The sequence below is a fragment of the Doryrhamphus excisus genome, chromosome 5, assembly GCF_030265055.1.
Source record: "Doryrhamphus excisus isolate RoL2022-K1 chromosome 5, RoL_Dexc_1.0, whole genome shotgun sequence".
Classification (NCBI taxonomy): Eukaryota; Metazoa; Chordata; class Actinopteri; order Syngnathiformes; family Syngnathidae; genus Doryrhamphus; species Doryrhamphus excisus.
The window spans coordinates 13,077,947-13,105,507 of NC_080470.1; the positions used below are offsets into that span (position 1 = coordinate 13,077,947).

General features: G+C 42.5%; 1 protein-coding gene across 8 annotated transcripts in view; it reads right to left on the reverse strand.

The window, feature by feature from the left end:
- Positions 1-265: 265 nt before the first annotated feature.
- The window catches only part of dab1a (DAB adaptor protein 1a), a 206,394-nt gene continuing 179,098 nt past the window's right edge, over positions 266-27,561 (reverse strand). For 2 of the 8 annotated variants that reach the window (XM_058072449.1, XM_058072448.1), the window contains 10 exons: positions 25,487-25,606; positions 25,180-25,218; positions 15,262-15,435; positions 12,816-12,878; positions 12,647-12,743; positions 10,307-10,707; positions 9,261-9,456; positions 9,034-9,182; positions 7,815-7,911; positions 266-2,579 (listed from right to left, as the gene is read on the reverse strand). In XM_058072449.1, the coding sequence (XP_057928432.1) occupies positions 7,831-7,911; positions 9,034-9,182; positions 9,261-9,456; positions 10,307-10,707; positions 12,647-12,743; positions 12,816-12,878; positions 15,262-15,435; positions 25,180-25,218; positions 25,487-25,606 (1,320 nt within the window). In that variant the 3' untranslated portion in view covers positions 266-2,579; positions 7,815-7,830. Of the gene's footprint in view, positions 2,580-7,814; positions 7,912-9,033; positions 9,183-9,260; positions 9,457-10,306; positions 10,708-12,646; positions 12,744-12,815; positions 12,879-15,261; positions 15,436-21,983; positions 22,038-24,768; positions 24,832-25,179; positions 25,219-25,486; positions 25,607-27,561 lie in introns of all 8 variants that reach the window. The other 6 variants (XM_058072451.1, XM_058072452.1, XM_058072453.1 and 3 more) reach the window with 6 other exon arrangements.

Consider the following 27,561-nt stretch of genomic DNA (forward strand, 5'->3'; position numbering starts at 1 on the left):
CTACACATATACTAGCTTTAGACGGTAATGCTTCTAAAAGAAGAAAGAGGACGAGGAAGACGAAGCATTGTAGTGACAGCTTGCAAGACGTCACCACCGCAGCACAATTTGATGCGCCATTAGGAGTGTGTTAAATTACAGCCACAGAATGGGCCACATTAACCCAGGGAGGGAGGGTCACCTTTGCACCGCACTCACACACACACACAGACACACACTTTCACACGTACTTACAAATGACAACAACAAGAGCATAATTGGGATGTGTTTATTTGGAACAGTAATACATGGTCAGTATATGGAAATCAAGAAATAACCCAAACCAAATAACAAAAACAACCAAAAAAAAAAAAGAAATCATCTAAAAAAAGCCACTGTTGAATGTCATACTGTATATTCATAAAGATAAAAAATAATGTACTGTATCAATGTTACATTAAGAAAATGTTAGTTGAGGTAAACTCTAGAAATGTTCCGCTTCCCTTTTTTGTCTTTGCTCATAACAGCAGTGGCTTGTTAATCAACACAAGGGTCCCAAAATGAGTGATGTGAGGAAGACTCTGGCCATGAAACAGGGAGTCACTGGATGAAGACGTAGTGGATTAGTATGACGACAGGAGCGCCTCTAAAGTTAGACCATCTGGGAAGCTGGTCAGTTGTCCTCGGAAGAAATAATGCAAAGAGAAATTATGTGGTTACTGGGGATGAATATTCCATTATGATTATTGTTATTATGCATGTAGGCCACACAATCTGGAAATTGGGAAGACCTGGGTTTGAATCCTCTGTTGGGCATCTCTGTGTGGAGTTTGCATGGGTTTTCTCCAGGTACGCCGGTTTCCTCCCACATTCCAAAAACATGCTAGGTTAATTGGTGACTCCAAATTGTCCAATTGTCCAGGGTGTACCCCAGAAATTTAATTCAAATTTTCCTTTGCTGAATTATTCATGTTTAATTCACCTCAGGCAAGCTAATGAGCCAAAATATGTTTCAAAAGGTACTTGGTGTGAGTAAAGTCACTTAAAAACACCCACACAAGGCAAGAAAAGCTAATGAAAAATCCAAAAACAGTTCTTTCTAAGCTGACACCCCGAAGGTTTGCGTTTTCATGTATTTTTCCGTAATGAGTTACTCGTTTACTTGAAATGCACGTTGTAAGTTTTAACTTAATCCATTTCACTTTTTTCACTGCATGAGTTCTATTTGAACATAAACGAGTCTGTTATGGCAACCTTTCTGCCACAGATGCACCATCATGTTCCGATTTTTGTTACAACGTACAACTTAATGAAAAAGGTGAACCGTATTAAGTAGAAATGTAAAGAAAAATAGTAATATTAATATAGTAAAACTTACTAACATAAAACTTAACAAGTAAATATGTAAAACTCATTAAAAAAAAACCTGTAAAACTCATCAAGTAGCAGATTGACTTTCGTAAAATATTTGTAGCAAAAATCTACATTTGTTTGACAAGTGAAGTGTTCAACTTTAGAGGTTCCACTGTATTTTAAAGGGGGGTGAGCTGCATGAGAGGAATATATGGTTGGTACGGTGCAGGTGAACTGTAATTTTGAGAAGGGGAAAATGAGGACAAGCAAAAGCAGGGAAAACACGTGTCGCTATTGCTTGGATTAAGAATTTGCATAACTGGAAGCCTCCCTATTTGATGGCACATGGGTCCGATGCACTGTTGTACAGTACTACTGTAGCAGTAGTACAGTACTGGTAGGAGTGATGGTGCTGATGTTTATTTACAAAATGGCCAATCCCATGATCAAGATGCCGCTGAAGCCACTCTACAACACCCTACAGAGCTGAACCCCACATTGTGGCTTTCATTTGAATTATAAAATATTTTTTTTTCTTCCAAATGTACTGTTTTCGTAGTTTTTTTCTGTCATTAGTATTGTACAAAAGCTATAGAGAATGTCACCATGGTTGCTCTTGGGGTGCGGATCCTTCACATTTTCTGGTCCTTTTAGTCTTTGTCTGCGATGAGACACATTAGGCCAGTGCATGTCCAACTGTGTGTGTGTGTGTGTGTGTGTGGCGAGTGAGTAGCTCCCAGAGTTTCTGCACAAGTCCAACCAATTAAAATTCCAAAGACAGGCCCTGCAGAGTCCATCTCCACGACAAAGTCCACACTTTATACCATGTTTATGTGTGTGTCATGTTTTTTGTCAAGAGACATGGAGGCACCGCTCGATTCCGACCCGCCTTATTGCAGCAAAGTCACTGTCCAGGAGGCAGAAGGAAGCAACGTGATGACAAAGATGGAAAGGACAGTAAGGCTGGGAGTGAGGCGAGACGACGGCAGAGGAGAGGACAAGGTAGGGAAAACTGGATCTGTGTCAATACTTGTCCTTTATGAAGGGATACTGGGGAGGAAGGAATGACTCTTGATGGGAGTAGATGGCACAAACACTCACACACACACACATTCACGTACACTTTCACACAGAGAAATGAAGCTTCTCCTCCACTCTTCTCAGTGCTGGTCCGGGCCGCCTTCCTGGTGTGTGTCTCTTTATTTCTTCCCTTTGTTAATCTGGGCGTAGAGAGGGTCCTTCACCTTCTGTGGAAGACAACCAAAAACTAAATATTATTATTTTTTTCTTTTTTTGTGGAATAAACTTTATAATTTATAACGTAAAACACCTCCACCTCCTGCATGTATAGCAAATATTCCTACGGAGACATTTAATTTTTAAATTTTTTTATTTTATATTCCTGTAATTAATGTAATAAAATATATTTATCGAGGTGTACTTGAAAAAATACACAATACAAAAAAGCACAATAATTACATATAACAAAGTAATATTTTCATAAAATATTTTTTAAAAATGGCATACAAAGGTATAACAATTTAACATGTGCCTATAGTTTAAAGATAATTATATTAAATATTAAATAATAAAAAAATAATTAAAAATAAGTTTAAAAAGTACATGTGAATTAACATGTGGCTAAGCGTTAATACATTACATTTTCAATAACAATAACTAAATGAACACATCCGCAGGCTTGTCCAGTGCATAGTAAACAAACAACAGATGGCGCTATAAACCCTTGCTATAATCACAAACCTGAAGAAAGTAATATGTGGAAAAGACACAATAAGTGGAGCAAAATTGAGGTCTAAACAAGGAAAATGGATACACTTGAATATGAAGTATTATGAAACAGTTTTTGTGCAGGTAGACAATGGTTTACATTGTGACAACTACAAAAGTCATTTGATTCTAAAGTTCATATGAATGTATGATCATTAAAAAAAAAACAAAAAACCTTAGTGTTCCTAATGTGACCACCAGATGGCAGTAGCACACAATCCTCTAAGCGACCCATCCTTTCTCTCAGCATCTTCAGAGTCCTGCTCATTAACTTGATACGTTTCTATGTTCATGTGTCCTTGTGCTCCAGCCGGCGCTCATCCCTCCAGAAGCATGGGCTATCCAAGATATAAAATTTCCGTCTTGAAAGAACAGTTGTGACTCATCCCGCTGCAAGCAAGCCGGAGGACAAGCGAGGATGATGGAGCGTCAAAGCGAAGCAGCTGCAGTCACTCACAATGGGCTGCTTATTATTGTACATATAATTACAGTCGCCCACTCCATCTGCTGTGCAGACAGCTTGATGGCAGGGCCGGCCTATTATGTTGTGGAGGACTTCTCTCACTCAGCAAAGTGATTGTGAGTTTGGACGCTCCCACACACGCACCAAGACACACCACTGAATGGATAGCGAGTGTGAGAAGAATGCAGAGGCGGGGAATTTATGGGGATGTGACAGCGCTCTCTAAAGGCATGTTTCAATCAAGCAATGCAGGTCAATTGCATTTGAAAAGGAACCCTTTGACACAGTAATACAGTTGGAGTTTCCACCTTGAGGACAGCTGTGTCATTGGTGAACGTCAAAGTTGCCTCTTTCACACAGATGCGGAAAATTGGTGGATCTGAGACGGTTTATTTGTCTGTGTTGTTCACACAGAACCCAACAAAACAGTGACAATCGTTTTCAACGCAACATGCCATGAGAAGTGAGTATCTGACATTACACTTCATTCTCCGATCGCACCACGGCAGAATACCCTTTCACACAGCCATGGCTGTTAGAACTCTCATATTACCTCAAAAGCTGTCAAATTCAGGCTTTGCCCGTTCTGTGTCACACAATTGCCAGCTTCAGCAGGTTGTGTGAAAGGGGCTGAAGTAACCCACTGATGAAATTAACACACACACACACCACAAAGTAAATAACTAGAAATGTACACAACCCATTGCAGGAGCCGCCATGTGACTGCATGTTTGTATTTTTGTTTTGTGGATCCAGAAGATTACAGGAAACAATCAAAGCTAACCCCATAAGGAACGACCAATCAATGGACTGCGATCTCTCTTACCATTGTAGCTGTACCTTAAAAATTCAGTCAGTTATTTTGGTAGTTTGTATGACTTTTAGGAATGGAAACAACAAAATTACACTTAAAAAAGAAGCTATAGTTTTCTGTGGCAATGACTTCCATGACACTGCATCACCTGCACTAAATAGCAAAGGAAATAATAAGATTTTAACAAATGAGGCAGACACAAGACCAGCTTCAAATGCTGCTCAGTTTCATTCACCCAGTTCCGTCAGTGTCGAGTGGTTAGCGCGCAGACCTCACAGATAGGAGAACTGGGTTCAATTCCACCCTCGGTCATCTCTGTGTGGAGTTTGCATGTTCTCCCCGTGCATGCGTGGGTTTTCTCCGGGTACTCCGGTTTCCTCCCACATTCCAAAAACATGCTAGGTTAATTGATGACTTCAAATTGTCCATAGGTATGAATGTGAGTGTGAATGGTTGTTTGTCTATATGTGCCCTGTGATTGGCTGGCGACCAGTCCATGGTGTACTCCGCCTCTCGCCCGAAGACAGCTGGGATAGGCTCCAGCACCCCCGCGACCCTCATGAGGATAAGCGGTAGAAAATGAATGAATGAATGAATGAATGAGTTCCGTCTGTGAGGGCTGAAGCACTGGCAATTGTGACGGTTAGCAGAATGCTACTGCCAGCCCCCCAGACAGTTGCTCAGAGCGAGGCGACTAGCGGAAACTACAAGCCTGCAACATCATCCTGCAGTGTCACCCTGCATCATCTCGGCAGCACACTGCCAACTGGCCCTACTGGAGCTCAGCTTCAAGACCAATGTTCCCTCTAAGAGCCTGTTTGCACGCTCTGAGACAGTGTTCTGAGTGAATAGTGTGGACTGAATGAATGTTCACTGCAACCAAGGGGCAATCAAACAGCAAATAATACAACTCATATACAAAATACCACAGAATGGACGTCAGGTCATTTGGTTTTGGACAAGTGTGACACTAAGTGTGTCACATCTGATGGCGACCCAGAGGTCAAAGTACAAAGGAATGCTCAGGTTGTTCATGTGTATACTCAGGCAATTGAAAAATTTGCAGGTACATTACCAAAACATTGTCTGGTTTCTTTTCCAAACACTTGACTGGTATCAACCGATCATCCATGTGTGAAATCAGCCAATATCGACATTTTGTATCGAAAAACTGAACTTTCTGTATGTTGTACCCCTAATAAAAACCATACTGACAAAAGATCACAACAGGGCAGATGGTCCGGACAGAACCAAGACTGGGACATGAGCACAGATTTGACCTTGAAAATGTTTTGCTACTACAGCAGAGCGATACTGTTGAGTTTGGTTTAAGCACTTGTTTGCTGATTTCAAAGTGCAATAAAGTTTTATGGGCTGATTAAACACAGATGGAAGGGTCAGAATTTTGGCTAATGTTAAGCCAACCGATCTGAGTTCTGGAACGGTGGCAATAAAGTAATTTCCTGCTTTTAGCCTCAAAATGTTTAATTTCTATTCATTCATTCATTTTCTACCGCTTTTCCTCACGAGGGTCGTGGGGGGTGCTGGAGCCTATCCCAGCTGTCTTCGGGCGAGAGGCGGGGTACACCCTGGACTGGTCGCCAGCCAATCACAGGGCACATATACATAGACAAACAACCATTCACATTCACATTCATACCTATGGACAATTTGGAGTCGCCAATTAACCTAGCATGTTTTTGGAATGTGGGAGGAAACCGGAGTACCCGGAGAAAACCCATGCAAACATGCAAACTCCACACAGAGATGGCCGAGGGTGGAATTGAACCCTGGTCTCCTAGCTGTGAGGTCTGCGCGCTTGTTTAATTTCTATTCTTTTTATATTTTGTATACATTGCTGTGTCCTTTGAAAAGATATACTATAATAACAAAGTATGTCATTAAAGGTAGTCAGGCATTAAAACAGTGTTTCTAATAAAATGCCCAAGTGTGTGTGTGTGTGTGTGTGTGTGTGTGTGTGGAGGGGTCTGAGGGTGGTGGGGGGTGCTGTCTAGATGCGGAGAGTTGTTGGCATCAGGACCTGGACAAGAGCAGCGAAATGAGATTGTTCAGTGAACCGTTGCTGCGGCGGGTCATTTCACTGGCGAGGCTCGAGAGGCTCTCACTCTGGACGACCCCCGAAATAACCCCCTCTCTCATGACTGCACTGAGACAGACACACACACACACATTTTGGCTGTGATATGAGCGCAGTTGGTTACAGTATCAATCACAGGTGTGCTTGTTGCAAGGATAAATGGGCCTAATAAGCAGGTGTGTGTGTGTCTAAAGTCGACGTGATCAAGCAAGTAAACACCATATGGGAGGAACATCATTGGAGCGTCACCAAAGCTGCCCACCTCCAACAGAGGAACAACTCAGAGCCTCTGGCCAAAACACTCCATCTCGCCCGCCAGATTTACCACTTAGCCACCCCCCCCGCTTCCCCCAACTCCACCTGCTGCCCTTCAGCTTCCAGACTCTCTGAAGACAAGAGGATGGGTTGCCATCCACTCTTCTCCTGGAGTGAGGGGGTTGGTAGTGAGGTAGGAGGCTTCTTGGGTTTTTAATTAATGCCAATTAGGTGGGGGCGGTCATTAATCTTGGCAGCCCGGAATTAGCTGATGAAAACAAAACCTTTGCCGCCTTTTTCTTGTGACTGAGCGCCAGCAGCTATCATTAAAGAGCCACCGTCTGGAAGCAAGCGGGTGAGGACACCGGATGGCGGAGGGTCTTTTTTGGGAAGAGTTTGTCAACCTAGTGTGGTTGTGGCGCCACCTAAAAGACAACTCAAAAGCCCTCTTTTATGCTGCCTGCAAAGGCTGGCTGGTTATTTCCTTGTCTCCGTCTATGAAAGTGCAGCCTCAGTTAATGAACGCTGACTTTGTGGCTGCTCTGACTTGGAATTGGGGAATGAAAAAGTGGCATGTTGGAGAAGTGGGACAAACCTGTGAAGTTTTTTCCTTAGAGAGAGTTTCTTCCTCGCCTCCGTCATAAACGTTTTTGCTAATGTGTCTTGTTCTCTATGAAGGGAACCAAAAAAGCAATTTTCCCTGAGATATTTGAGGAGGTGGTTCTGTTTGAGGTTGATTCCTTTCCTCTGTCAGCAAAGTGCTTGCTCATGTGGGGTTCAGTCGCTGTTCTGTGTCAACAGCACCAATATAGAAGTGGGAGACAAAGTCAAAGTATTGGTTCTACTTCTTCCTTAGAGTGAGATTGTCCTTGCGTCCATCACCAAAAGGATGAGACAGTGAGGTGATGATCATGCTCGGTGGATTTGCCTCAAAACTCACACATGCGAGATCAGGACACACAGTGAAAATGAAACATTAACACAAATGTCACCACTGGAGGAAACATAAGATGAGATGAATGATGGCCACATCTGGTGAAGAGAAGGAGAGGGGTTATACCTACCCTGCCCTGTTGCTATCTAGCTCCCAGCCTCTGGACTGGCCTGGTCTGGGCTGGGCTCTGTTGGCTCATTGGGGCAGGGCGACTCAGAACCACAAGCCTAAAAGCACCAGCGAGGCCATGAAGGAGCAGGAAGAGGAGATAAGGTTGGAAAGAAGAAAATTGTGAAGAATTAAGGAGGGAAAGAGAAAACATCTACAAGTCAGACTGCAGGTGGTTAACCAGAAGGGACGTGACAAGGAAGTAAAGAGGAAGGAAGTTGTTAAAGGTAATCATCTAAGGACAGGGGTTGGAAACCTATGGTAAATGGCCCACGGAAGTGCTTGATCCGGCCCACCGGACAAATAAAATCTTTAAAAAATGCTCATAATATATCATAATAATCCTTTTTTTGATGTTCTATCACATTTTCCCATACATTTACCATAAGCCTTTGATTGGAAAACAGTCCCCCACCTTGATATAGGATGTACATTGCTAAAGAAGGTACATTTTGACTCTGATCAGAGACAACAAAATATAAAAATTTGTAGTAATTAAATAAAATAAATAAATAACGCAAGACAAATGCCATGCATCTCATCATAAGGCAGTAAAATCACGTGATTTCTTACAGCCAATCAGTGATCATAATCACATTTTTTCATATGTAAAAATATTACAAATGGGTAAATGGGTAAGCTGTTGTTTTTTTTCCCTCCCTGCCTTCACTCCATCATCACTTGTCTTTCTTTTGCGACCTTTTCATCGCACCGTGCCGCACCGCCGCTGTTGTACACTTTTGATGTAGTTGTGTAAAGCTTCTTTGTGTTATTGAGGCTTGGTGACATTTGCAGGCGTGTAAAAGCCTCTCTCGCTCTCCTTTTGTTTTCCCCTTAAAATGGCCTAAAAAAGAGAGAGAATGCTTCACGCCCTGGAGAGTACGCAGCAGAGAGTGGTAGAAGAGGAAGGTGTTAGAAAGAGCTACAGAAGGTCAGCAATTCTACACTCCACTAAAAATTGGAAAATAAATATGAATTAGAGCTGGACACGGCCGCACAGTAAACGAGTGGTTTGCATGTCGGCCACACAGTCAGGAGATCAGGAAGACCTGGGTTTGGTTCCCCTTGTGTGTCCATAGGTATGATTGCCATCTGGGTATTGCTATGATATGTGGTGATGTATCAACCTGCACATAATCACACACCCTACATGCCTGCCTCATAGTGATGCAAAAACTTACAGCATCTTCCTCTCCGCTCCGGCTCGGGCTGCCCTCAGCCTCTCCAAACGAGTCATCGGTGGGGGGGTCCGTAGCATCCGTTGGTGGGTCGCTGACGTGCGAGGCCGACGATTTGGTGGGTGAGCTCTGGCGGGGAGCAGGGGTGGGGGCTGTGGTTCAGGATTGAGGGAGGAAAAGCTGAGTCACATGGGTGATAATGTTGGTCAAGGGAGGGAGGGAGTGCTCACGAGAGTTGGTGGACGGCGTCGTGGAGGTGACTGGCGTCAGGTTCATCTGCGAGATATCAAAGTCGTCACAGTCGTCCGTGTCCTGGGCCGTGCCGACGCGGCTGAAGTAACTACTGAATGCCTCTGAGGTCCCCGTTAGGCTGGGCTGCTCGCCCTTCTTTGATGGCATCGCTGGTGGCTTTGCCAACTGAAAGTCCTAAAAGGGAGACACCAGATTTATAAGGTAAACACAATGACTCGGAGTCGATTCTTCCATGGCACCATCAAGGTAAGTGGCTGAAGGTACAGTGGCCTTTACCAGCAACCACCGCCATTACTTCCATTTTGCATACTTTTGTCTGCAATCCATGACTGCCTGTTCGGAGGCCAAGTCCTTAGATCAGGGCTATTAAAGTAAATTGGTCTTGAGGCCAAATTAAACTGAACTATGAACTATGTTGTCATTCACAGGCGTGGTCACCAGTTCAATAACCCTGTTTTCAAGACTAGCTACTAATCAGGATCTTGATATGCCACAACTGTGAGATGGATGAGTTGGGAATTATTAAAGGGGGACTGCACTTTTTTGGAATTTTCATTCACAGTCCTTATGTGAAACATGAACACATATTTCTTTACTTCTGTGCATTATAACACAAGAATTTAAGCTATCTTAAAATGCTGTCATTGGGATACACCTATTTTGATTATGAACCCCTCAAAAAAAAAACCTCTAAAAACATTGCATCGTTTGATATACACACTCTGATCATACATTAACATGTACACTGATGATCATAAGTAATAGTTGCAGTATCTTGCTGCTCAGGGACGTGGCCAAGGTAAGAAAGGCTGAAACCCAAAACAGGGTTACTGAATGAGACACATTGAAAGGCTGTGACTCGGCCAAGAAATAGCTCAAGACACATTTTGGAAATGTTTTATCGGCTGATGAGATGAGAACGGGCTGCACGGTGGACAAGTGGTTAGCATGTTGGCCACACAGTCCAGAGTTTGGGAAGAACTGGTTTCAAATCTCGGTTTGGGCATCTCTGTGTGGAGTTTACCTTGAACATCTCCTTGCCCATCTTTTTCGCCTGCTCCCCATGCTGCGGACTCGACGACGCGGATGGAGCTAGAGCCGACGCGCCTGCACCTGAATGGGTTTCGCCAGTCGTTGTCATGGAGGTGACGGGGGTGAGAGCCTGGAACATGGCGGTGGGCAGAGTGCCCACCTGTTGGGCAGGGAGGTATGCTGCTGGGGGGAAGGCTCCGGCTGCCATGGCCGCCCACTGTTGCTGGGTGGCGGGGAAGATGTTGGCCTGGCCCCAGATGAGTGGCTGGCCGCCTGGCAGCACCTGGGCCACCGGACCTATAGGGGACTGGACGCCGAAGGCCAGCGGCGTCTGGGCGGCGAAAGCCTGCTGGGACCAGTGTGCGGAGGGGACCGCTCCCATTGTCACATAACCTGTTGGTGAAGAATGGAGGAGGAAGAAGATGCAGCACTTCAACGAGGCAGGTGAGGGTGCAATTAAAACATCCACTGCTTTTCTTCTACATACACACACACACACATATATATATAATAAACCATGCATCACCAGAGAGTGCTGCCCTACTTCTGCGTGTAGCTAATGTAGCATCTCTCCATGGTCACGCTGAACTACCATAATTACCTCCAGAATGAGGCAGCATCGTTTCATTGAAACACACTCATTAAAATTGCTCAAATTCATCAGCGGAGGCCTCATCTATAGTGTTACACACTTGCTCATCTCCCCCGTGCCTTCTCTCGTTGACATTCCACCTCACTGACAGCGGGGCGGAGAAAGTGTGCGCTCATGTCTCATTCAGGGAAGTACTAGCTAGCGAGAGGTTGAGGCCACTTCTTTCCTAGGTAAATCAGCAGCATCTGAGTCAGCGAGTTAATGACGCGTTTTATATTCAACACACAGCCGACGCCACCTCCTCTCCTCATCAACATTTCATTTCTATTCCATCCCTCCCTATTAATCACATCCTGTTCCTTTTACTTCCACTCTCCCCACATCCTATGGGCTGTCTTGGATAAAAATGACCTGCTTTTTGATCATTATTAACCCCTTGGAGTCCAGCATAGTTTTTATATGTTATTTGTTATTTTTGTCATTTTGACATAATGTATTAAATACATTGAGCCTAAAATCACTGAAGAAACTCAAACTTGTGTTTGGAAGCAATGTATTTAGTGTAATATCATGTAATAACACCTTCTCATAGCTTAGTATGCAAATATAAAATATATCATGTATTAATTTGGCATACAGGAAAGATAAATGTGGTCAAATAGCTATTATGATACACTCAATACCAATCTATTAACTATGCACACAAAAAATAGTATGCGCCATTCATGTTTTGTCCACATCAGGACAGTTGCATGGAGGGAACAGCCAGGTCACTTGGCCACTTGATGGCACTGCTGGCTCACCTTCCCTCCTTTTCCGCTGCAACCATACCTGTTGATGTGTTAATTGATTGATGACAGACATTTTTCCACCAATATGAAGGTGGTGTCAAGTTTCATTGTCTGTTTACTTTTGTTTTTAAAGCGACTGCTTTTATGAACATTACCGATCGTACATCTGGTTTTACTTGACCAATTTTCACAATTTAAAGACTCGCAGACAGTTTGACGTCTGCACTTTTGATGTGATTTCAAAGGGTCCATGAAGCTGTGTCATCATTCTTATATTATGCGGCAGTTGCATTTTCTGCCTCCATGACGTTGGAGAGTCCTTGGAATTACAATAAGAATGTGGAATTTGATCAAGCTAATATTTTTATCATTGCGGTTATGTTGTGTCATTGCTACGTCACGCAACTTGACAGCAACCGCCTAACTGAGCTGCAAGAGAAATGGAGGATTGTTTGGAAATCCATTTCTATCCAATCCATCCATTTTCTATACCACTTATCCTCCCTAGCGTCATGTTAAAGTTTATGTGTGACCCGCAACCCTAGTGAGGATAAGTGGTATAGAAAATGGATGGATGGATGTATATTTCATTCATTCATTCATTCATTCATTCATTTTATACCGCTTTTTCCTCACGAGGGTCGCGGGGGGTGCTGGAGCCTATCCCAGCTTTCTTCGGGCCAGAGGCGGGGTACACCCTGGACTGGTCGCCAGCCAATCACAGGGCACATATAGACAAACAACCATGATTTAAAAAAACAAAAACAAAATTTGTTCTTCTTTCTTTGCGGTTAGTATTAAATGATCTACAGTCCCCGCCTCTCAAACAAAGTAAGCTAGGATAGACTCCAGCATACCCCTGTCATCCCAGTGAAGTAAATGAGGCAGAAGTTGCATATGCTCCGCATTGCTGCCACAACTGGTTGAAAAAAAAGTGCATGTTTTATACCTGAGGGTACAGACGCAGGATTGAAGGGAGCAAAGAGTTCCGTGGGAGGCTGTAGGCCTAGCGACAGATCAAGGGTGTTAGCAGGGGAGGCCGGGGTCTGCAAAATTAAAATAAACCCTCTTAGACTTCCACATAAGTCATGAGGTGTGCATGCATGGCTTCTACTCACCGATGGAGACGTTATGTCAGGGGGTGTTGACATGTCTCCAAAAAGCTCCAATTGGTTGATATTCTGAGAATCACACAAAGCACACACTGGAAGTCAGGTTTAATTGTCGAACAACGCTGTGACGTCACAGTCTGGTGCAGGTTAGCATGCCAACATAAACGACACACTGCATGCGACAAGCGGGTGGCAACCTACCTGATGACTGTGGAGGCAACAGAGAGGAGACAACAGAGATGGGATGGCAGAATGAGATGAAATGATCATGATGACATACCTACCAAAGTGATATCTGTCCACGACAAAGTCCAAACCAGCAGCCTCTGTGGGCCCGTCATTAACGTCCTCATATTGTGGAGGATCAGTGATGGGACTTGCTATCAAAAGACCCCAGGCTTTCTATTTGATCTGAATCAATTCTCTATTCTCTATCCCTCCGTCCGGTCTGTGCATTAATAATATCTTAAGGCCAGCAAGAAGCGAAGCAAACTATTTTTAGTTGTAAAGGAATTTAAGGGCTTGAATGCACCGTGCGAGATTTGCATAAATCGAGCATACGGATAATTTCTTTAGAGATAATGAATGTTCTTAGAATATCTTCCCACTCTCTTTCTCTGCAATCACACACAAACCAGAAGGCTCTTTAAAAAATATATATTACATCTATCAGAAAATGGAATCAGTGTGGATGGTGTTTTACATTCATGGGCCTGGATGGTGATTTACCAGAACAGGAAGCGTTGGTTTCTGGGGGATGGGAGGTTGAGTTATGGGCTATTGTAGCTGTGCAGAAGAGATGAAGATCATGCAGCAATGCAATAAGATAAATATTCATGATAACGCTGCAGAACAATGCAATTGAACGTATAAATAAAATAATACACTTTCCAATGCCTTTCATTTAGTTTCTCTGACAACAAGGTATTGGTGTCTTCCTGATAATGCTACTTGCTTATTTATTTAATCAGTTTAAAATAGTCGGGCAGTCAATTACATCTGTATTAGAACTCAAACATGTGGGGGAAATGAAATGCAAGCAGTACAACAGTAGCTATCCATCTATTTTCTATGCTGCTTATCCTCAGTAGGGTTGCATAGGGGCTATGATGGAGCCTATCCCAGCTGTCTTGGACTGGTCACCAGCCCATCACAGGGCACATATACTCACATTCATACCTATGGACAATTTGGAGTCACCAATTAACCCAGCATGTTTTTGGAATATGAGAGGAAACCGGAGTAAAGAAGGAGGAAACCCACGCATGCACGGGGAGAACATGCAAACTCCACACAGTGATGCCCAAGTGGAGAATCGAACACAGGTCTTCCTGATCTCCTGACTGTGTGGCCTGCATGCTAACCATTCGGCCACCGTGTGGCCCCATAGTAGCTCTGTGAATGCTATTTAAAAGTAAATGTGCCATCCATGATGGTAAATGTTTCTTTTTCCCTTTCAGTCGTCATTTCAGTGTACATTTATAAATATATCTGTAAAAATGTTCTTGTGCTACTTCGGTAAGAGCTCCGCTTGACTGAGCGTTGGACCATTTCCCGCTCACACAGGGACGTAATACGTACGTTGGCAGCGATAAACCAATCAGAGAACCTGACGTCATACGTATGTACGCTTAACGTTCTCTATGCCTTCAGGGCTGCAAAACAACATTGTGCCCATCTCTGCTACTGTGGAAAACCAAGTGAAGCAAATGAATTCTGAGCTTCCAATTAACACCTGTGCTATAATTACAGTTTAAAGTTTGTATTCTTGTATTAAATGATGTCAAAGTTTCAGATAATGAGGTTTGCGTATTTGGAAGTGAGCCCTGAAAGAAGTTTGGGATGGCTCTGAACGCTCAGTTTCCGGGAGCACTGCAATCTACAGATTGCCAGCACTCAGGTAAACACGGACCTACGTATCCAGAAGTCCTCGGGAGTGCGCAGGACTGTGAGCATGCCTGGAGGCGGGCCGTTGGTGTAATAAATTAAACGTTTGGGGTCAGAGCCATGGATCCATGAGAACGCTGCACAAAGAGGTGCAGAATCTGGAAGATCTATAAAGCTTTCTTTGCGGGTTATTGTGTGTAGCTGCTCTATAGGAGTCCACAACTCAATGAGCATAAAAGGTCCCCTTACGTTACCATTATCTTACACACAATTGTGTCCAATAAATTGGGGATGAGAATCGGTTAGCAAACAAAAAAAACATAAAGATGAGAAATAGTTTCCATGGATATAAAACACCTTTTGACGACACCTGCATGCCAACCTTTCTGTCCTTTGTGTCTTCAAACAATTATGCAGGTATGGCCACTCCAATTCTACCCTTAGTTGCTATGACAACAGTAAGGTTACATGTTTTATTCATAAACGGGTCAGGAGGTGGTAACGATGACAGCCGGAGCGGCCAGGTTGTCTAAGGAAGTTTTAAACACCAAGACAACAACCTTACCTGAGAAACCGTTTCCAGGTCTAAGTCTATGAGATCTGCCACTGCCTCATTCTGCTGAGTCTGATGATGCTCCTGATGCTCACTGAGTCCCGGTTGGGGGAGTTGCGGATGACTATGAAGATGATGATGTTGATGATGATGTTGGTGGAGGGGGTGGGTGTTTGGATGTCCGTTCTGCAATCACAACCTCAGTGTCAAAGCGATGGCAGGTGGAATGTGGATGAAGAGGCATCTATATCAGCAGTCGTTCACACATTTAGGATTTAGGAGGGCAGATGTTGGTCCCGCCAGGTGCTCTCATAGAAGCACTCAGGGGATTGAAAGAGGTTTAAAGCTCATCCATACCTTCAGTCTAAACTACAGCTCTGGGCTGCCTTTGCGTTTCTCTAAATCCTCCTCACTGTAGTAATAACCACTGAGAGCCACTCAGCTACATCTCTTTAAAGAATATTTAAACTTTATAATAATAAAACAATGCTTTATTTGTATTGTTTTGTTGTTGCCATAAACAGCCGGTTAGAGCAAATGATAAACATGCTGTGAATTATCACAGACCAGTGCAAGAATTGCTTAAATCACACCAATCAACAACGAGAGCCTGTCGTGGTGTAGTAGATGGCCTTTTGGACTTTAGAGCGGACAACTCCGGTTCAAATCCCCACTAGTAACCATCATCGGTATTCATCAGGAAGTCAAAAATCAGTATGTGGATCAAAGAGATCCGCTGTGGCGACTCCGTAAAAGCCGAAAGAAACAAACAAACAGCAATCAACAACGAGCCCACAAATGTAGTGTTGTGCTTACATGATTTAGTATTTTGGATAAAAAATACTAGTACACTACACTACAACTACTACACTAGTTTGGCTAGTAACCAACTTGTGTAAGAAATCAGGCATAGAAAGCTAAATACTACAATATTTACTCATGAACCACATGGCTCTCCATCAGATACATTTATTTTTATATTCTTATTAGTGATTTTATGCTACCAATACCGATCCTGATAATCCATGAGTGACATCGGCCAATACCGATACTGATCCCGATTACATAGATGCAGTGTAAATGTTTAAATGTATTATTGGCTATATTAGAGGTCACCAAGGTCTTTTCTTGTGAGAGCTACTTTTACAAAATGAAAATAGCCGAGAGCTACTCATTTTTGTAACATTTATTTTCATAGCTTATTTCAAGCCAAACAAAACCAATATGATTGTTTTATCATTAACAATATGCTCAAGTTTTGTGTTTCACAATGCATTTATGTCTAGTCTTCTCACATTATTAACTGAAAACCTGAATGAAAAGCAGGTTTATCCACCTCTGCTGGGTCCCTCCAGCCGCATCCACTGCCTTCTGAAGCTCAGATGCAGCCGACTCCCTGTTCTGTGCCCGCAGAGAAGATAAAATATCAGTGTGCACTACGCCTTTTCAAGTACGGCGCAAACGCTCGTCACATATCATCTGGAATCCGATGCAAAATCCATACAGAGGCGGTACTCATTCCCAAATTTTGTCCACACTACAATGGGTTGGGAACAGTGCTTTATAGCCGCTGCCTGACGGATAATCACACCATGAACCTCAAACTCACCACACCCTGCCAAGTGTTCGGCTCCAAATGCGCCACCAATCTAAAGCTGTTCGAAAATGCTCTTTGTTCTGGATGCTGCAGCGGGAGTGGAGCTGATCGACAGAGGGGATCGGTGTTTTAGAGCAAGTATTGGATGGTATCGATACTGTGCTCTTTTTGTCACTGATATCGGCCGATACCGATCGGTGGCCGATTGATCAGAGCACCCCTAATTCTTATTATTACAAGGTGCTCTTATTTGGTCTTATATGCTGTTAAGTTTGTGCCGCAGAACTGTACTTTTAAGATGAGAAAAATTGTGCCAATTTCAATAAAATTCTAATTAGAAAACACAAGGTAATTTTTTGGGGTATCCAAAACATATCGAACTGGAACACAAACATATCGAAAAGAACCAAACTGTGAATTTTGTGTTTGTATCGTTGCACTAACAAATGTCGGCTTGTCTTTGTGCTAAATAACTGAATGGATTGCTAATTGCTACATAAGTAAACACTATCTAAACAATACGTGCTAGTGTCTCCATGACCATCATTATTATTTCTGTGGCGGGGTCCAGTATTCCCATGCATTCAGTGCTTTGTCCTCATGCAGCCACTGCTTATCAATTAGCTATCTCTGAGGGGGGAAACTGTAATTACCTGTGCACGTGTTCCCGCAAGTAATTAATGCAGCCTCTATAATTAATGCCATCTTGCTGAGCCCCTGCTGAGTGATGGATCACAAACAGTAAACGCACACACTCGCTGAAGTAGACTCACACCAGCACACAAAGATAATAATCGGCCAGAGTTGTCGGTAAAAGGACCACAAGGTGCAAACGGGTGTTGATTCAACACTCCCACTCGGTCTAGGGTCAAGGGCTTGGTAGATTGGAACAGTCTGGCGAGGGTGTGTGTTTTATTGATCCATCCCTGTTTAAGATGGCGACACAGTAAATAACACTAGAGATTGCTTCGCATGCCGGGTCATGTTCGAGACCGGGTGCTATCATTTCATTGGAAAAGTTGCAATGATGTGCTTTAAAAGCCGACGCCTGCCATCAATCCTATCCCAACGATGAAATAAAGGCTAAATCCACTCCGGCGCTGCTCTGCAGGTAATCACTTTCCTCCAAAACGTTAAAAGCATCACAGCAGCAGCAGAGGGTGATGAGGCAGAAAACATTCAATTGCAAAGTGCATTATTTCTACATTGTTAACCACCATGGGGGTTCTTTTTGTTTAGTTTGCCGATTAACTCAGCGGGTTATTTACTCACAGTGCACAGAGATTTAAAGCCAATCCCGGTTGACGTTATTAGTAATTATTTTTCAGTTCTGTCTTGTACGGTGCACAATTTCAATTGTTAGAATTTGAATCTGTGACGACTTTAGGAACTTTTTATGTCTGAAAATTTAAGTAGGATAAATGGCTGACAGCTCAATGCTACTGTAGGACAGATGTCTTAGTGCTAAATAACTGAATAGATTGGTAATTGCGACATAACTGTGGTTGATAGCTCAGTGCTTGATCGCAAGGATGGGTATGATAACCAATTAACTGCTTAATCTATTGTTGAGAATTACTTTGCCTGTGTGAATTTTTGAATGTGTTGATTAATTGCATCTTGACACATGGAAACAAAATGTGACAAAATGCAGTGCACTACTTGGCTTGAACAGCAGGGGCACTGTTGACACAGTGTCAGTAGCCTCTACAGCAGAGGTAGGGAACCTATGGCTCGGGAGCCAGGTAGGGCTCTTTTGATGACTGTATCTGGCTCTCAAGCATTTCTTACCACAATAAAAATGCATTTTTGCTAACATTTTAAAGTAAACCATCACTGAAATGACTGTTAAAAATAATATTCAAAATCAACAACTTTCTTATGCATTTTAATTCGTCCATCTATATTCTGCTGCAATACGGCCAACCATATCTATCTTTCCTGATGATATTTTCCAGGTCAAACACCAAAACTTGATTATTACTGGGTAATGCTGTAGTCTACCTCGGTCATTGAGATGTCAAAAAAACATGTGAATGTAAACTTTCCTCCTTTAGTCAAATAGCTAAAGCAAAATGTATATGGCTCTCACAGATACACATTTTAAAATATCTGGCCTTCATGGCTCTCTTAGCCAAAAAGGTTCCCGACCCCTGCTCTACAGTAACACCATTTCAGTCTTTGTCATTCGGCGTAAAAACTTAGCCGAAACCATTCATGCAATTGACTCGCTGTAGCAAACTCTAACAGGGAAAAGCCGGAAGTGAAAACTAAAATAGTGTCTTTGCATTAATATGAGTAGAATGACATGGCATCAACTTAATTTTAGTTTCCTAAAGACAAGATTTTAGCTGCATCTTGGTTATTACTGGATCAATCAGACCTCAACAAAAGCCTGTGATCCATTTATTTGTCTATGGTTGCTGCTCTGACCCACCGGGGGGTGGGGGTGAGTGGAGAAAACACTGAAACCCGGCACAACAGCAGCAAAAAATTGGATTTGCTCACTTGCAGACACCTGCCAACATGACAGCCCATCCAAATCGCAGCATGCGCCGCAGGATGGGTGAGGCCAAACACACAAAAATATGTACCAGGGTGCCTGTAAGCTTCTTACCACAGCTCTGGATAAGACGGCCAAAGGAGAAAATGCAAGACTAATTCCAAGCCAACCAAAAATTGACAGAGCCTGTGTTGTTGAGATGGCCCCGTCCAGTTTAGCCATTTAAGGCCACACACACAGAGCAAGTAAATAGACTGAAAATGCTGCGCTCCAGGTATCAACAAGGGATGGAGCCTTGGAACCCTTTATGCACACATAAACTCTTACAAACACGCACACACATACATATATGTGTTCACAGGAGAGCAGGCCGCTTATTACGACTTGGGAGATTTTAGCAGATTAAATCCACCAGCAATATAAGCCGCATCTTTATGGGCAGATAAAGAGCAGTGGAGTTACAGCCGCTGCAGCCTGACAGTAGCCAAGGTCATCTTTCATTATAACTGCCAGCAGCGGGAAGCCAATAACTAAGAGAAACCCCCACGCCCCACCCCTCCAACACACTTACAATAACTGGGATTTGCAGCATAACTTATGAGCAGGTAAAGGTTGAATATTCTTCATAGAAATTCAGAAATATGAGTCAAATGTTCTGAAAACAACCAGCTTTGATATTATGATCACGTACATAATCTAATGAGATCCAGTACATACACGAAATGTAGCCTTTAGAAGGACAATGTTGTCCAGTTTGTCACAGAGGGCAAAAGGGTGGTTTAAAGTGGGGTACTGTAGCAAGACCATGTTATCATTTTCATTAATTTCTTCTTGGTTTTTCAACAGGGTTATGCAAAAACGACAAAACTGTCCATACATCAAGCTGTTCATCTATCTTTCTATCAATCAAGGTCTTGTTTGCTGTTGTTTTTCCTGTTAATAACATTGCACATTACAACTACACAACTGGCCAACCATCCACCTGTCTAACTATCCGTCTATGTTGGGGGCCAGTTATGGTTGTTTTGTTTATAAAAAAAACAATTAGATCTAACTGACTAATCTACTAATCTGTTGTGACTATTTGAAATATCTAGTGAGAGCTAGGGGCGCTCCGATCAAAATCGACTGATTTCTGTAAAAAAGCATGATTGGCATACTATGCCGGAAAATGCCTTTCAAAAACCACAAAAGCCGATCACCTCTGGCTCGTACTATTGCCGCATGCAGACTGTAGCTAGCATCTCCTACTCACTTTGTCTCACATTGTGCAGGCCTACCAAAGCCAAAACAATCATGTCTACCATGTGGGACTTACCTGTCATTACCTGTCAATTTTGCACCCTGCAAAACATGTCATGCTGGGGTGGCATGTTAAAACTTTTGGAGGCTGGGTACTTGGCGGGGTGTGTTTTTTGGGCTTTAGACCAAATTTTTTTTAGACAATTTATTTGATTCATTTGACTCATGAGAGGTGTAATTCATATTTCAACCATCAGAAGTTGCCTGTATGTTTTTGCAAAGCAGCCAGCGACACCGTTACCTCTTTGGGTGAATTTTGCACACAAACGTATATCAATTTATTGGTATCAGAATTGTCAGCATAAAACCGATCCTGAGTGAGGGCTGTTATTTTAATCACAATTTGTTGTGCTTTGTTTGTTAGTTTGGAGGATTTTTTAAAAATAAATGAATCCGTCCATGCATTCGATTGGATAAACATCTTCCCGCCCATATGACTGTCAATCTATTCGTCCATCTATCTGTTAGTGTTCCATGGCCTTTCCATCTGACTCTTCCCCAGTCCATCCATCCATTATTCATCTGCCCATTTGTCTGTTCATCTATTGATCAAGAGTTAGCATTTTCGATAGCCATTTGTGGTTTTGTTAGCAAGATCACGCAAAAACGAACCAATCCCTCTTTGAAATTGTCAAAACAATTTTTGCTGAGGATGCAAATAAATGTGCAGAGACATTATTTTTCACTTTTTGCCAATCCAATTGCATTTGAGGAGCAAGTGGTGCAGATCCAGCGAATGTTGCTGCACTAACAAGACTAGAGTGGAGCAGTAGTACCAAGCATAACCCTGTTTAGATTTGTTCCAATTGTCTTTGTAATGGCAGACTTTTCGATACAGCTCCTGTAAGATCTCAGTAGATTATGTTGTGTAGAGTTGGTGTATATGTTCAAACCTGTTCATAAAAGTTGACAGTGGCAGAATGTGTCACAATATAATCTGAGAGAAGGTCATGCGAGCTTAAAGTGGATGCACCAGCTAGCAAACCACAGCCAGGCATGCTTGATTGAGCACAATAAACACGTTTACACATACACACACATACACACACAATACACAAATATGGCATCTGCACATGGAACACAAGGAAGGAGGGCAACAGCCACCGCAATCAGAGGAGCAGCGCACTGCACAAAGCACTGGTTCCCAGCAAACCTCTCAGGGGAGCCATAAATAAATCACACCCAGTGGGAGATACAATGACTGACCAATCAGGGGAGGAGCAAAAATGGACATGGTAGAAGATCGTGTAATGCTTGGACGGGCTGAGAGGTTTGACTGAGGATGGGGAGGCAGACTGGCAGGAGCGGGCAAACACGGTGGACGCCACTCACTGGGTGTCGCTTTGGGACGTCATAGACCCCTTCCTTCTGTTGACTGGTGGGAACCTACACAGCCGGCCAAGAATTTAGAGCACAGCCAAGACAGACTGTTACCTCCAGATCATCCAGAAAATGACACAAAACATTTTTATGCCTCAACTTTTTTTTTTTTTTACAGATGTCTAATTTTGAATGTTGATCTTGTGGAATTTTAACAAATTTTGTTGAGGACATTTTGACACAACACAGGCATACGTTGATTTCAGAAGTGGAAGGCCCAAATAGTTCAGACCCACCCTAGTCTGCTGCCTAAAAGGGCAGCAAAAGAAGTCAAATAGGAAGTACAATGATATTTTGGAGTAGTTCTGACGACATTTAGGAGTTTGGTAGATGACCATGAACTCAGTTAACGTGTAAAGCTGCAAGGCAGACTGGCGGGAAATGAATGGAATGAGGTTCCTAAGGCTGGAAAAGTCAGTATATCATCACTTCTGCAGAGTAATAATGTCCACATCTTCAGTTGATGAGATGTTTAAATTCTTTTTCATCTGCTACAGTTGGCTTGGTCCATTGGTCCATTTTACACTTCTGAATATACAGTACATAGCTATTGGAATATAATTTCAGATTAACACTTTCTTAAACTAGCTCAATCACATTCATAAACAATTCATTAAATGAACAGAGCTATTTATCAAATGACTTTTGTTAAATGCCCATCCCTAATTTGGCAGTCGATCACCTTTTGGTGTGTGTGAGATAATCAAAATGAAAATGTGGAGAGTGAGACCTCATCTACGAGACTAATCAGTAGACTGTCTCTTTAAATGCGGACTCAGATAAGGCTGTTATGACATGTAATAAGTCAGCGTCACACAGATGAAGACATGTAATATTTACATGTCGCACAAAGTGAAATATTTGACAGAGTTGAACATTGAGCGCAGATAGCAAACTGATTTGTTTGAAGTGTGAAGTTTGGACACAATAGCTATGTAAGTGAATATTGAGCTTGTGTATTGTTCCATTTTATGAACTATATAGTACAGAGAATTTAAACTCATTGTTTGTAGAGGAGTGGAGTGGTATGACCAACCACGACTACTGTACTTGCTAAAATTATCCTTTTAATCAGTAAACGTTTTAAATGAAAAAGTCAGGAAAAGTGGCAAAATATAATATAAAATGTGTAATAATTTACAAGAAAAAGTGTCCTGGTGGCAGGCTTTAAAAAAAATTAAATTCCATATTAAAAAAACAATATCCGTAATTGATATTATACAAGCGTATTTAACTTGGACAAAATGAAACCATTAGGATCCTTACTTAGATGCGAAGGCTCACAGAAATGTCATTCTAAGCCAAGGGCGAGTTGAGGCTGGGTAATATTTAAAAGTGAGCCGCCAAAGCAGCTTTAAAATATAATTGGAGCAAATCCAAGGTTTGTGGCGCTGTAAGAGGACTACCGGAGAGACATGATGTACTATACATGATGTAGAGAGAAGCACAGATCCCCACAGTTTTGGTTTGGAATGTTTGGTTGAAATATTTAGGGTTAAATTCGGGCATGAGCACTGCGGTGTGTGGAATAATGCGCTGCCATTCCCTGTGTGGATGTTTCCTGATGGGAGTGTGTTGTAAAATGAATATTGCGCAGTCTGTCCCTTTTCTTTCTATGCCGTGTTTACTTCCTTCACATGTTTATTTCCAGAAGCTGCCATCTTTATTCATACATTGGTCCCACTGTGGCTGGAGGCTGCCTCACGTTTTTTATGGCTGATTTCTGTATGTGTGTGTGTGTGCACGTCAGTACTCTTTTATTTTCAATCCATTTTATTTAAAGATCAAACGAGTCTGGTGATTAATCTTTTTTTTTTTTTTTTGCTGGTGTTTCTTTCATCTCCGGCAGAGAAAAGGGGTGGGGAGAACGAGGAGGGGGTCCCGCCTTCTGCACCGGCCAGGAATAACCTCTGCATCCGTTCATACACCCCCACCTTCCTTTGGTACTCCCCTCGGAGGTCTACCCATGTCTCTAAGGAGAGTGCCCAGGGAACAGGTTTCCTCCCTGGTCTTGTTCCCGAAGGAATGTTGGCTTCTTGTTTGCCTTTGATTCACACATTCTTTTATTCCAGATGTCTCCTTTATGTGTCCATGCAGGGATGTCCATGTCTTTTCCCTTTAGCTTATTAAATGCGTTATAAGGCAAATACAAATGGACTTGAATATAAGGTGATGAATAGCTTAAATATTTTGAAGACGAAATCTAGAACATAAACAGACTAAAGGAATCTGGAATTAAAAAAAATGAGCTGTTTGAAAGTTGTTTGAGTGATAGGAAGAAAACCTCTGACTCATGCCGCCACCTGTTCGGTTTGCATGTATAAATCTCTCGACGCAGAAAATAAAACTATTTTTCTAGAGAAAAAGGAAAACTGTCGTCCATTCGTGGCCTATATGGTATACACAAGGTGGGCCAAAAGTAGGTTTACTGTTACTTTACAGTTCAATGTAAAATGTCCAATATGTAAATGTAGGTATGTAAATGAATGCCTAATAAATGTCAAATGTTAATTGTAACCCTACCCAGCATTAAAAACACAAACATTATTGTAAATTTTTGGGTCCAAAATTAGGTTTGTAAGACGTTTTGTAGAACTTCCTTATATATGGATGAAGAACTGGCCCACCGGTCAGATGTTGTACACCGCTAAGGCAATCATTCCTGGCAAACATCCTTGACATGAAGCCCTCCCACCACTTGCAAGGATGATGAGCAAGCTTGCGAGCTGGCGAGTACCTGATAAATGCTCTCTTCCGATTGGTCACGGATGGGCTCGTGTCCGGCCTCAAACACAATGTACTACAGCATCGGAAGCACAGAGAGGACATGGGAGGAGGAGGAAGGAGGAGAAAAAAGAAGAAAAGGGGAAAAGTGGAAGAAGTCGAGAGAAAGTCAAACAGCTTTTTCCATTAGGTTCTCATTTTTAAAAAAGACGTGAAAGAGGGTCAAAATGTAAGAGGCAAATATTCCCACAGCAGTTGATCATGCACCCAAAAACATGCACCCAAGTAAAATCACAATGTGGATTGTGGTCTTCCCATTAGTACCCAGCAGGGGCTGTCTCCCCACAGTGCACACACATAGGAGCAAGCCAAGAGGTGGGGGGTGGAAGCAGGAAGAAGCAAGGATGGTGAGGGAGGAGGTTACCTGGTAGACCGGGTCCTCTAGATCTTCCTCCAGTATCGTCTGCAGACGAGCGGAGCCAAGAAAAGAAGGGAAGAAGCGTAAGGGTTAAGCCGGAGGAGCAGAGCGAGAAGGCGGAAAGCATAAGCAGTACAAAAAAAAGCATATTTGGCTTCCCAACATTGGGATGATAATTTGGCAATCACCAGACAGAGGGAATAAAGCCCAATAGGCAAAAAGCTGTCATTGTCTACCAAAATCTTAATGGCGTCTTAATGTCAAAGGTCTCTCAGATAAGAGTAATTAAGGCAGACAATAAAGACACCAGTACCTGGTAGACGGCCTGCTCACACTGTTTGTCCTTCTGGGCCTTCTTCTCCATTTCCTCCCTCTGCTTTATCTCATAGATGAGCTGGAACAAGTCCCGTAGGTCCAGAATCACAGGTTCAGCCTGGGGGTGGGGGTGGGGGTGGGGGGGGGGGGGGGGGCGACAAGGCAGTTAATGTCAGACACACACCAGCTGTAATGTAATGTCATGAATACATTTATTAGAATTTTCATTTTATTGTATCACAAAATTAACTCTCTCAGAAAACGTATTCAACTTATTCACTTATTCAACCAACTAACTCATTCACTCAGCCAGCTCACTTACAAGCAAATCACTCATTGACTAACCAACTGACCGACTTTGTTAAACACTAAAGTAAATAAGAAGCTGACTAACATACTCCCTCAACCACTTGATTAAGTAACTCACTAACCGATGGAATAACTAACTCTCTCACACTCACTAAATAACTCATTAACCAAGCAAACAATTCAATTACTCACTCAATCTGCCAACTCGCTAAGTCACTCACTCATTCAACCAGCAAACTAACTCGGTCTGCCATTTAACTCACTCTCACTCAGTCACTCGTTAACCAATTGAGTAACTTAAAAACTGACAATCTACGGTAAAATCCCGACTATAAGCCGCTTTGAACATGCTTTGAACCTTGTAGCTTAAACAATGATGTGGCTGATTTGCGCTAAAATAACTACAGTTCCCATGATGATTAGAGTGCAGGTTCAGGAAGTGGTCAAGTCGACGTACATGTTATGTTTTGAAGTCTTATGCAGCGATTGTATTTCACTCTGACAAAGCTTAAGTAAGTTTGATCAAGTGTAGAACTACGACAGCTTCTGCTTGGACTGCTTGGACCCGGCCACTGTTGGATTCCTGGTTGAAAAATGTGTGTCTTTCTGTGTAAATATCCCATCTTACAAAGTGGATGCCTGCAGCTTATATAGACAAGTGAAGTCTATATATCTATATCTATATCTATTTAAAAAATATCTTTAAAGCTGGTGGGTGCAGCTTATATCCGGGTGAGATCAATGGTCTTGGAATCACGATAAGTAAACAAACAACTAACGGAAAAGCTCACCATCCAACTAATAAACCAATTAAATAACTAATCAACCGACAGAGTAACTTGAAAACTCACTCACTCACTAAATAACTCACTCTCAACCAAACAAACTATTGTATAACTGACTCACTCAGCCAACTAGCTAACTCACTCACTCACTATCTCACTCCACCAACAACTCTCTTGCCCACCAACCAAATAACTCATAACATAACAAATAGCCAACTAACTCACTCAGCCAATGAAATACCAACCAACCTTCTCAATACGTCACTCACCAAACAACCAACAAACTTAAAAACAAAACTAAATACAATATATCTCACTGCCACTCACTCACACAATAAATAACTAACCAACAACCAAGTAAGTAATCAACTACGTAAATATCATAACTTACACACTCTCCAACTGACTAAACAACTCAGTCAATAACCAGCTAGCAAACCAACTCACTTAGTTAACTAACTACAAACCAACAGACTTAATACTGTAACTCAGTCACCAACTGACCACTGGCCAACTAACTAAAAAACTAACCAACTAAATAAATACCTAACTCACTTTCTGACTTACAACCAAGTGGTTAGCGCGCAGGCTACACAACTATTTCACGATTCCCTCCTCGTCCATCTCTGTGTGGAGTTTGCATGTTCTCCCCGTGCATGCGTGGGTTTTCTCCGGGTATTCCGGTTTCCTCCCAAATTTGCTAGGTTAATTGGCGACTCCAAATTGTCCATAGGTATGAATGTGAGTGTGAATGGTTGTTTGTCTATATGTGCCCTGTGATTGGCTGGTGACCAGTCCAAGACAGCTGGGATAGGCTCCAGCAACCCTCGTGAGGATAAGCGGTAGAAAATGAATGAACAAACTTTCTGACTTACTTACTGAACTGATGAAAACAGTGTCCCACCTGGTGAAGGTAAGTATAATGGCCAATGCTGTAGTATCTGAGTCACACTATCACCTTCCATTGACTATATAGTGT